The sequence below is a fragment of the Mustela nivalis genome (assembly GCF_964662115.1).
Source record: "Mustela nivalis genome assembly, chromosome: 5".
NCBI lineage: Eukaryota > Metazoa > Chordata > Mammalia > Carnivora > Mustelidae > Mustela > Mustela nivalis.
The window spans coordinates 30,113,832-30,126,991 of record NC_139024.1 but is presented as its reverse complement, the minus strand read 5'-3'; the positions used below and the strand labels follow the sequence as shown (position 1 = coordinate 30,126,991).

The 13,160-nt window shown below is 33.9% G+C and overlaps 1 protein-coding gene across 1 annotated transcript in view; it reads right to left on the bottom strand.

Annotated features, from left to right (window-relative positions):
- The window catches only part of ASCC3 (activating signal cointegrator 1 complex subunit 3), a 338,051-nt gene that overhangs the window by 299,398 nt on the left and 25,493 nt on the right, over positions 1-13,160 (bottom strand). The window contains exon 4 of the mRNA XM_082731866.1: positions 3,393-3,949. Coding sequence (XP_082587992.1) covers positions 3,393-3,949 — 557 coding nt within the window. The remainder of the gene's footprint in view (positions 1-3,392; positions 3,950-13,160) is intronic.

Here is a 13,160-nt window from a genome sequence, read left to right as displayed (position 1 = left end):
AATAATACAAAGGTCTTTGGGGGGGAAAAAGCCCTTTAAATAGCCAGTCCTTAGCTTTATCATCAGTCATTAGGTCAAGAAACTAAATGCAGAATTGGGAAATCCTGTGTTGAGGAAAAAAAAATGCCTTCATCATAGACATAGCTTTTGACATACTCCTCTTACATTATATGTAAAAATCTATTTCTATGGTTCTGCTAAATTTCTGGAGCAACAGCACATAGTGTGTTTATTTAAATATTACTACTCCAGAGTCAATTAAAACCTCAAAAAGAAATGGAAATTAATCATGCTATCACATATACTGATAACTCTTTTAATTACACCCTTTCCAGACTTAAAAGTGAAGAATGTCAGAGTCAAAAAATAACACATAAGGTATAGCACACCTTAAAGTGAAAATAACATGGTGAAGAGTAACTGTAATGAAACATTTTCTATTCAAGAATTACTTCAAAATTATAAGGAAAATTTACTGTAAAACTATAATTGCTCAGAAAGGAGTCAAATATATAAAGTATGATACATATACTGTAAAATTTTTAAGAACTATCTTAATAATTATTTAATTTATTCACAGTTAGAAAAACCAAAACACTAGATGAATCATTTAAAACTCCATTACTCAAGCCACTGGTAGATTGTGAAATATTCACTTACATGTTAAACTGTCCATTAAACACCGGTTGAAAAATGACTGAACCAGACCATACAGGGTGTATGGATAGGTTTTAGAGTGGCTCACAGTACAACTTAACAAGGTATACAAAGCCTTACTTCCTCTGACCCTTCTGTCTGCCCATCCCTGTCTCTCAGCCACATGCCTTTTACACCTGGCACCCTCACTGTACAGACTACAGCTCTTTAAAAACACCGCATTCTTGCTCACATTTAAAATAGGTTCCCTACCTTTCTGGTCCACTTGAAGACGTTAAATCTTGTCATATTTTAAGACGTGGCTCAAGATTAACCTCCTCTATGAATACTTTTCCTACCACAGTAACCCCCAACACATCTATTAGTTCTTTTACGCCCCGTTTTGTTTCTATATACAGTTAACCTGGGAACAACACAGGTTTGAACTGTGTGGATCCACTTCTATATGGGTTTTTTCTCAATAAACACAGTACATGACTGGGGCACCTAGGTGGCTCAGTGGGTTAAAGCCTCTGCCTTCGGCTCAGGTCGTGATCCCAGGGTCCTGGGATCGAGCCCCACATCGGGCTCTCTGCTCCGCAGGGAGCCTGCTTCCTCCTCTCTCTCTCTGCCTGCCTCTCTGTCTGTCAAGTAAATAAATAAAATCTTTAAAAAAAAAATATTTAAAACACAGTACATGACTATAAATTTATTTTCTCTTACTTATGATTTTCTTAACATTTTCTTTTCTCTAGCTTACTTTATTGTAAGAAGATAGTATACAATACATACACAAAATATCTGCTAATCAACTACATTATCAATAAGTCTTCCAATCAACAGTAGGCTATTAGTAGTTAAGTTCTGGGGGGTGAGTCTAAAGCTATAGATGGACTTCTGCCTGTGCAAGCGGCAGAAGTGCACTGGCCCCAATGCGTCTAATACCTGTGTTAAGGGTCAACTGTAGTATCATAATGCCTATGGTATTTGAGTACAATTATTTAATGCTATGCTTCCTCCTAATGTACAATGAATTCCCTCAGAGTAAGGCTGCTACCTTATTCATCCTTCTATGTCCAGTAACTAGTCCGTCACACATAATAACCATACAATAAATATAGAATGAATGGATGGATGCATGAATTAAGTCTGACCTTGTACTAAGCTAGATTATGATTACTGAGCTAGATTACGAAAAACATGAGAACTTCAGTTTAAGAACTAAAAAACAGTCTCTGTCCAACAATCAGATTCAGTTACTACTTAAAAACTGTGGCAAGGAAGTAAATACAAACTGCTGATATTCAGAACTGAAGGAATAGTTTTACGGCTAACTCAGAAAATAAAATTTCCATTAGCTATATGTTTATAAGTTTCAGTCTACTAAAATCATAACAAAAAAACTATGTATTCAATTATGATAAAGAAGTATCAGTAGGATTTTCTTTATAAATCCCAATTTTTAAAACATTATTATTTACAGAATATTAGAGCAAAACCATTTACAAATGTGGAACATATCTTGATATAAATTGCAAAGAAGTCAAGAGAAATGAAACTGGTCACAGAATTAAAAATACAGTAACTTACTTCCAAACTAAAGCTAATCGGCCTAATACCTAACATTACCATGGGGTCAGACCTCCTCTGTTTAGCTAATTTCCTAAATTGATTTTTCTCTGAAAAAAAACCCTAATATTACCTGTATTCCTGATACTTGATGTGATTTAAAATAATAATAACAATAAATAATACAGCTACCATGTAATGAGTATTTACTAAGTGCTACTTATCATTTCACATTACTGACAGATCATTTAAGTCTTATAATAATTCTATTACCTTTGTTTTCATAGCCCTGTGAGAGCTATTCAATTACCTAGAGCCTTACTACCAAGACTTTGGTAGAGAAAGGAAGGAGTGTCTGATTTTAAAACCTACACCTACTCTGCAACAGTATATCACTTCTGTTAATCCTTCATTAAATACGTTACTCACCTAATTTATCCAGTATTAATATTGGGTTGACATTACATTAAATTTATAACAAGAAAGGAAAACAATGCCAGTACTAAGAGCAAAACTAAAAACTTTAAGATAAACTTTTCAGGTAACTGTAAGAGTAATTCATCATTTTAAATAACATTAAGTAAACTGTGGCACAGAAAGGAATTAAAATTTTATTTTCCTTTATGTGATATAAAAAACTTATAAAGACAGTTTTTTACTAAGTAATATAAATTAGTCCAGTTACTTCCAGATCAGTCTGTTTTTCAAAGTTTGTTCTTTCAAACATACAAACTAGTGAAAAAATATTTTTCTAAATCAGTGGGTCACTCAATATATGGATAAAATTTCTCATACTTTGAAATTTATTGCATTTTATCAAATAACTCTTAGAAATACAAAAAAATTATTAGCACAGTAATCATATGATTCATTTAAACCTATACACATTTTGAAGAAGAAACCCTACAATTATTATAATAACAACAGATTTAACCAGGACTTTCCCAATAACCAGGACATATGGATGTTCTCTAAGTCTTCGCTTATTCATTGTGCTCACAGTCCTCCTACAACTACTTACTGGAAAGACACACATGCATACTATATAAACCATTTGGCTACTTATTTTACATCAGCATAATATTAAATTATCTTTGATAACTATGCATGTTTAAAAAGGTTATTAAAATAACTCACATTACTCATATATTCATACTAATATAAAACTTCAATAATTTCCACTATACCTCATTCTGAAGTTCATCACCACTTTTAACGGAAGCAAGCATATCATATAAAGTACAGCAAAGATCTTCTATTCTTGTTGCTTCAGCCATCTCATTTAGAGTTGCATTTAAGTACTTCTCAACTTCACACCACAAAAAGGAATCGTTTGTTTTTTCCACAGGCTTAAGCTCTGGGGTGGAATGCTCCTGAAAATGTTCATTCAGAAACTTCTTATAATCAAGGCTTATAGTTTTCTGGGGTTCACCATTTATTGGCAGTTCATCAAAGTGGTCCAAATCATGCATGTCAAATGAAAATGCTAAATTTTTACCAAATAAAACTCTATCATCTTCTTCTTCTGTCATCTGGATAAGAGCAGTGAGATTGTCTTGATGAAAACGAGAAGTAATTCGATTAGTAGCATTACAAGCTGCAGTGGCAGATGACGAAGGAAAGGGACCAAACATCTGTTTGATAGCCTTTGTCTCCTTGTGACCAACACAGTCCTTCAAGTGAAATGTCTTGAAGAGAAATGCAGCTGCACTTTCAATTGCTTCTTTCCCATTACCTATTCCAACTATTCGAAAATGAAAAAAACAGTGTTAGCCCAAGTAAATCACTGTTCAAGTTACCCTCTTCAAAAAAAAAAAAACTACTACAAATATACTTCTGGGTAATTCCAGCAGTGAAAATATACTGATAAAGACAACCAATTTAGGAACAGAAAAAATCCCTTTATGTCTATTCCCAAATTCCCATAGAACCATATTAGGTCAATAAATCATTATCAGTAATCATTCTCTATCTAGAAAGGAGAAACTACCTAGTAACAACTCTTTACCTATTTCTAAAAACATTTTGAGCTGTTAGCTAAAACTTACTTAAAAGTGGTTTTTAAAAGCTAATTTAAAAGGCTAATCAAATAAACAAAGTGTAAAAAATATATCTGAATTATAGACTTGGAGCTAGAAGAAAAACTCAGGAGATGTCTAACTTCCTTTCCAATTTGTACTGTGAATCTGAAATGGCAAGAAATAGATTTATATAGTTTTTATTCAAAAACATTTAATACCACCAAGGATGGACATAAACAGAATCTTGTCAAAGAAACTTAGTTATATTATAAAACATTTAAAAGAATCTGCAGTTTAAAAGATGTAAATTTCTTACTGAAGTAAGAGGAGGAACTAAAGGAGCAGCCACTAATTTCTTTAAAACATTAATTTCTCATTGCTGATTTTCTCAAATAAAAGAAAGAACTATCTTTGTGTCATAGAACTCAAAGAATGGCCTTAGGGGGAAAAAAAAAAAAAGAATTTTAATCTTCAGAAGGTCCCAAAGGCAATGTGACTAACTTTTCTTTTTTTTTTAAGATTTTATTTATTTATTTGACAGAGAGAAATCACAAGTAGATGGAGAGGTAGGCAGAGAGAGAGAGAGAGGGAAGCAGGCTCCCTGCTGAGCAGAGAGCCCGATGCGGGACTCGATCCCAGGACCCTGAGATCATGACCTGAGCCGAAAGCAGCGGCCCAACCCACTGAGCCACCCAGGCGCCCAACAATGTGACTAACTTTAAAGTTAGTAAGACAACTAATGCTAGTATCATCCTGAAACCATGGCTGCAATCACAGAATTGATCACACGTCTTGAGTGGCTTAGTACAGCCTGATAGTCAATCCAAACTCCTATACTTTGTTTTCACGTCACCCTTGGAGCTACCCCATCCTTTTATTCCAGCCTTACTGACCATTATCCATTTTTTTTTTAATTTATTTGTCAGAGACAAAGGGAGAGAGAGTGAGCGAGCACAGGTAGACAGAGGGAGAGCAGAGGCAGAGGGAGAAGCAGGCTCCCTGCCGAGCAAGGAGCCCGATGCGGGACTCGATCCTAGGACCCTGGGATCATGACCTGAGCCGAAGGCAGATGCTTAACCAACTGAGCCACCCAGGCGTCCCCCATTATCCATTTTTAACTCTAGCCAACAAGGATTTCTTAACATCTAAAAACTAGGTCCTGTCCACGCTATGCCTATTTCTATGCAACCTTCCCCAAAGTCTCTGATTGTCCAAATTTTACCCATGTTTCAGAATCTAGCTTAATTGCCTCTTGCAGGAGAGTATAATATTGTGTACAATGTTGTACTCCCTCACTGTTCCTCGCCCAAAAGAGGTTCCTCAATAGAAATATGTAAAATTAACCTAAACCCAGGCCTCAATGACACCAGACTAGCAGTTTTACACTATCTGACACTGCCTCTGTAATTTTTATCTGATGTTTACACATGTGTGTAAGAAACTAACAATTTATATGAGTGAAAATAATTTTACAATGACTATTATTTCTAATATCCTCAAGTATGAAGTCTACTTGCATGATTATAAAGAATTTATAAAACAGTATGGGACATATATTCTTTTATTATTTAGGAAAATACATGACAAAAAACTTACATAAATTAAGTAACCCTTTAATTGAATAACATTTATGTACACTTTACTTAGTTTATACATGATAGAGAATTTGGTTTTCAATAATTTAGGAATTGTGATAATTTTACAAGTAATTCAATAAGGTTGGGATACTGAGGTCTTTAAAAAAATGGAACTTACATTTTCAAACTCACATCTAACACTGTAAACATATATTCTTTTGTAAACATATTTTATACCTTCGGATTTTCCTTAAACAGCTTACTAAGAACTTCTCAATCAAACTATCTCAATTTTTCCTAACAAAATTATCATTTTTATCTTACAGATGCTAAAATGGAGAATCAGAGACGAATAACTTGGAAGACATCAAACAGCTAGTTAGCAAATGAGATTCAAAGCAGATTTCTAACTCCTAAACAAAGTGCTTCTACTAAACCACACTGATCTCCTATAAATTCCCAGAAAGTAGATTTATCTCAAAGTCTCATGTACTAAATAAATAACAAATCACTTTAGGAAATAAAGTACTAATTGTGAGAACAGTCTTAATTTCTTACTGAAAGTGAAATTAACTTAAGTACCGTTATTACATCACTGGTAAGTATGTTATAACCATACACTGCATTCACTAATACAATGAATGGAACCAAACATCTTGCCCGAAAATAATCTCCATAGTAGTGGAAAAGAAGTTATGAGTCTACCTTTGAAGAAAAATAACTACAAACTCTTGGAAACATACACAAAGATCAAAAACATTTTTTCAGTGTTTCAAATTTTTAAATGAGTATTGACATATCTATTTGCAAACCCCCCCCAAAAAACCCTCAAAAAACAAAAACTGAAGTCTTTTAAAAATTATTTAAACTAAGTTAGATAATGGTGCTCATAAATATTAATCCCCTTCCTAATTATTAACCCTATCTTCGCCTAATTATTAACTCTGCTCAACCTACTCCACAGATCTCTGAATAGGACACGTGTTCCCATCACAGAGTGGTTTCTTAAAGGTGAACCAGCACCACACTATTCAGGTGTCTGGAAGTTCGTTTTTGAGAAAAATTAACAAACACCATTTATGGCCACTGTTGGCTTTCGAACAGACTACATCATTCTGAAAACGATGAAGTTCTCTGGGGCGCTAAAACACGCCATGTTCGCTTTTTGCCACGCTGCCTTCCGGCAACCGCACACGCGTGTCTTCCGCGCTTGGAGCGCGGGAGACACGCGTTCCAGCGTGCGCGGTCCGCACGTGATGACGTAGTCAGCACAGGACACTGGCTGTTAGTCGACCACCCGGATGAGAATGCACCTCAGGATTGGAGCAGAGAATCCTGGCCTCACGCAGGGCGGCAGCAAAGGAGCCACCCCGTTTACTAACACTTGCGCACCCATGAAGGCAGCACGCAGATCTTATGGTGACTAAACCATATTAAAGGGATTTGTAAAACACGGAGAGAACATTTGAAGGGACTGAATGTAATAGATACCTGACCTGTCAAAGGTCTGGCAGGCCCCACCTTCCCTCAACAGCAATGGCAGCGGAAATGAAACCTCCAGGGAACCGAGGCGCTGGTCCATGGACTAGCTGAACCTGAGCATAATGAGCCACCGCGAGAGGAGGGGGAGACCGCAGGAAACGCGCGTGGTGTGTGTCTGGAGTGGAAATTCGTAATAAGTAGTCCTTTCTTACACTGTACCCAAAATTAAATTTGCGAGTTTGTGAGGATGTTATTCACAAATAATCACCTCTTCATTTTTATGTACAATGTAATACTGGTTTATATTTTACATACAATGTAAAACTGATGAACTTTCAAACGAATTATTTCGTAGGCTAAAGCTCTTCAGCCACTTAACATTTGCTCCCAATTTTCAAGCCTTTTCTGTTTCCCAAGACTGCCTGTGCTAATCTTTCTGGATGGATTTTAAGCTTAGTTTTGTCCTTAAGATTAAAAAAAAAAAAAATCCGTATAAAATAAGATATACACTAAATAATCAATTGTCAAAGCTTGAATGAAACTTAAGATCTCCAAACCTATAAGAAAACTAGTCTAGATACCTAACCACTTGAATATCCTATTTTCTATCCATAAAACACTAAACAAGGTGGACTGTAAGTAAGAAAACTGGCTTTTACCACCTGGCACTTCAACTGCAACATATTTAAAGAGATATGCTTAGAAGGTCACTAGACTATTCTATATTAATAATAAATACTTGCCCTGCCTACTTCCCAGTTACACTGAAAGAAAAAATGAGATGCGAAGTGTACGGTAATCTATATAATTGGTAACTGTTTACTGTAACAAAATATTTTAAAAATCAGAGCATTAATGATATAATCTTAAATCATTCTTGATACAAAAATTTACTTCTAGATTCCCTTTGATAGCAAAATGCTAAAGAATTAAAGGGTTGCAAACTAACTTTTAAGGAATAACCTATACCTTATAGTTGGGAGATTCTAAAAAATGAATAAAATTTTTTAATTGAAAATTGAATTTAAAAAATCCATCAACTGCTTGCATTCTTAACTGTTAATATTCAATTTACAAATTGTCAACAAATGAGTTCCCTGTCCAGTTATGTCTTTAATGTTCAGTAGAAAATATTCCATAAGATCTTTTATATTTTAATACTGAAATGTTCAAAGCAGTCAAGTTTACTTTTTCATGTTTTGCAAAACTTTAAGTGTTCATTTTACCAAACACTTGATCTGTATCTGCAAATACTCTATTATAACCCTGCATCAGTGTCAACTGAAGTTTACTCCATTAGATAAAAGTATTATTATGCTATATTTGCAGACATTAGCTAAATGATTTTTAACTGATAATTACAATAATTTTTTGCAAATATGTAAAATACTTATGCAATAAACTTTCCAGGCAGCATTAGATATATATAAAAAAAATAAGGATTCTGCTTAAATATACACTATTCCGTTCCCCAATCACTTCTTTCCCTTTACATATTCCCTCCAGTGTCATTGGTGTGCTTTTTAACAAGAATAGTACCTAAAATTTTCTAAAATGAATTGTGCAAGTATCTTCCTTATGTTACAGAGAAACTCAGATATACTGAGATTAAATGACATACTAAAACTACAAGAGCCAGGATTAGGCATTTTCTTTTTACATTATACCATCTTTCAATAATCACCAAATTGTCAAACAAATTTATGTAACAGAGATCAGCATCTACCATATGACTTTGTTGGGGGATGAACTTAACAATTTACGTCATCTAAACTTAAAATTGCCTAGTTATGCAATTTAGTATAATGACCTGCATTTATTTCAGAGTGTAACTCTGCATCAAAGCACCTTCAGCAAAACCTCACATTAAGTAGGCTTAGTATTCAAGAAATGTTCAATATAGTATCTTAAAGGAGTTGCTTACACATTGAAATTATTCCTGCACTTACACAGAAATTATTGCCTTCAGGGTGAGCAAATTATTAAAGGAAAACAAACAGAGAAACATACTTAGTAGAGAAAAAGAGCAGTACAAGAGATTAAAAATAGTCCAAAGCACTTCCCCATCTTTTAGTCAGCCATTCAATTTTATGTATATTCACTACAAAATATGAATACTCATCTTACAGTGTAGGCTTCAAGTCAGCATCTAGCCCCTATATTTTTATTTCTAGTACTATTAAATCCTTCATCAAATTATAACTTGACTTCCCAAGCAATGAAACAGGTAACATAAAAATGTCAATTTTATATAAGAGTTTCCTACATAAAACCATCATTTTGAGCATCATTAAAGAAACTGTACCTTTGAACAAATAACATAGCTTACTGAGATTGACCTAGCATTTTAAATTTATTAATGTCCAAAGAAACACCTTTAAAAAAGGATGATATAAAGTATATACTTCAGTTCTGTCCCCACTTATCAGATGTTTAGTAATGTTATACTTGGTTTAGTAATGTTATACTTGTTAATACTGCCAGGACAATCAACTGCAACCTTACAAATGCCTCTACTAAGAAATGCAGTGCAAATTGCTTAGGAAATTATAATCATTTGTAATGAAGAATAATATAATGATAAACTAAACTGTGAAGATCTGATCCTATTTCCAACTCTTGCATTGCTATACTGTCCATTCAATTTACTGTTTTGCTATATCCTCAAGTAATCTGAACTGCCTGTTTATATAGCTGATACATCTTCAGTCATGTATGATTTCATTAAGTTATTCAGCTTTTACTTTGTAATTTCTCCCAGAAACCTCCATGAAACAGACATAAATTTAACAACTTTGATCCTAACTATTTAAAACAAAATCTAAATCTGTCCCAGTGTTCTTCTTGATGAATTCCTTCCAGACTCACCCAAGCACAGTTCCTGACCTTATGCACAGAACTATTTGTTTACCAAGGCTATTGGTAAAACAAACAAACAAACAAACAATAAATGATTTTATTATAAACTATTTGTTTATAATAAAATAATAAAAAACTATTTATTTATAAACAAATAGTTTATAATAAAATCATTTATAGTTTATAATAAAATCATTCACTGACAGCCATTTACTCAGTTTTACTCTACAGACTTCTGGTACTACTTCACACCACAACTATACAAAATAAGAATTATCATCACTGAGGAAACAGGATTAGTGATATTAATTAGCTACTCACTAGTAAATGAAAGAATTGTATTTACATCACGTCTATTAACTGATAACTTTAAATCATCCTAAACTGTAAGAAAATAATTTTATGAAAACAAAACAGAAGCATATATGGAATAAAAAATACAGTTGTGAATATTCCAAACAAAGTATTAACTTAATGGATCCATCCATGTATCTAAAAGTAAACTATCGGAAAGTAGAGTTTATTCAGAAATGAAAAGGTGGTTTGATTATCAGAAAATCTAGTGACATAATCTATTCTCAGAAAATTAAACAAGAAACATCTTGCGTAGATATGATGGCTAGAAGTGGAGCAAGTGGTGAACAAAAGGCAACAAACAGAAGAAAAAGCCAAGCCATCACAGCCTTGGTTCCTAACATTACCAAGTTACTGAATCCTACAGAGGGAGTTTGTAAGATGAAACATATAAACTCATTTGGTCTTTGTTACCATAGCAGGCTTGATATTTGAGCTGAATACATTCCTAATGCATATTTATGAATGTATAAATATATGTAATAAAAATAAGCATGAGAATAACACAGATTTATTTATTATACTTATGATATTTAGTACCAGAGGCTGAGCAGGGTCTATAAGGAGTTCTGACCATATCATTAAGATTTTATTTCTTAGGGGCACTTGGGTGGCTCAGTTGATTAAGCAACTGCCTTCAGCTTAGGTCATGATCCCAGGGTACCGGGATCAAGGCCCACATTGGGCTCCCTAATTCAGTGGGGAGTCTCCTTCCTCTTTTCCCTCTGTCCCTCCCTGCCCTCCCCCCATGTTCTCTCTTTCAAATAAAAATCTTTAAAAAAATTGATTACTTAAAAAATAAATACTGAAGGAAAGATAGCTAGCCGAGTGTTAAGCTGACCTGTGAATACACAGGCATTTATTATGTTATCAGTCTGAAATATTTTAAGAAAAATAATAGGAAAAGCCATAATTTTTACTTTTTATTGAATAAAACAAGAACATACACAGTACACATACAGCTCAAAGAATTATCACAAAATGAGTGCACCTATTTAATATTAATCTGGATAGCTACTTCTAGATAGCAAGTATTATCAACTCCCCAGAAACTGCAAAATCTACTCCATCATTACCTGCTTCCTCAAAAATAGCCAATATCCTGACTTCTCGGTGAGAGATCAAGCATGCCTAGTTTTCAATTTCATAAAAACAGAATCATTATCCTATCTGTTCTTTTGTGTTTGGCTGCTTTCATTCAACATTATAAGATCCATTTACAATGTCACATGTAGTTATAGTTCATTATTATTATAAGGTAGTCTACGTATCATATTTTTCTATGCCATTATTTAATAGTGAATTGGACTATTCACTATTAAGACTATTACAAATCATGCACTGGTCTTTTGCATACATGTACAGTCATTTTTATTGGAAATTTATGTACACATTACTGGATAATATATACCAAGACTTAAAATAACATTGTACAACCACAGCAGATACCATCAAACAGTTATTCAAAGCAGTCATACCAATTTAAAACACAGTGAGTAGTGGATGAGAATTGTTATTTCATAATCTTGAGCCTGACCAACAACCGGTATATCATTTTTTTTTTTTTAAAGATTTTATTTATTTACTGGAGAGAGAGACAGAGAGAGCATGAACGAGGAGAAGGTCAGAGAGAGAAGCAGACTCCCCATGGAGCTGGGAGTCCAATGCGGGACTCGATCCCCGGACTCCAGGATCATGACCTGAGCCGAAGGCAGTCGTCCAACCAACTGAGCCACCCAGGCATCCCGGGTATATCATTTTTTAAAATTTTAATCATTCTGATGTGCATGTAGTGCCATCTCTTTGATTACTAATAAGGTTGGACACCTTTTCATGTTTACTGGACATTCAACTGTCTTCTGCAAAGTGCTTATTTAAGGCTCTTGCTCCTTTTTATATAGGATTACCTTTTCTTATTAATTTGTAGAAGTTCATATTTAATATAGATACAAACTCTCTTTTGGGTTATGTATGAAGCTATATTCTCCTATTCTGTGACTTGTCTTTTTACTCTCAACGAATAAAAAAATATCAGTTTTCATGTAGTCCAATTTACCGTCATTTCCTTTAAGAGTGTTATTTACTATTTAATAATTTTCCATATTGGAGATCATGAAGATATTCTTCTTTATTATCTTTTAAAGGATTTATTATATCAAGCTTCACGTTTCGTTTAATAGGCTGCTTAGAATTATTTGTACAGATTTAATTTTTTCATATGCATATACAGCTGACCCAGCATCATGCACTGAAAAAACAGCCATGTTTCACTACTTGATGACCTTCGTGGTAAAGGAAGAGCCCTAATATTCGTAGGTCAGTTTCTAGACTCTATGCCACCCCACTCGTCTATTTTTCAGTCCAACATCTCACTTATAATTTACTATCTTTATAACAAGTCTTAATATACAGTACAATCAATGTTCCCTCTTAATTTTTCAAGGTTGGCTTGGCTGCTCTTTGCCTTTGAATTTCCATATAATTTTCAGATTATCTTGTCAATTTCCACACACAAATGCACATCCTCAAAAACAAACCCGCTGACAGTCTGATTGGAATTGCATGAATCTCTTGGTCAATATGGGTAAAGGTGGTATCTTATAATAAAGAGTCTTCTAATCCTTTGTACATTATTGTATTTATTTAGGTCTTCTTTAATTTC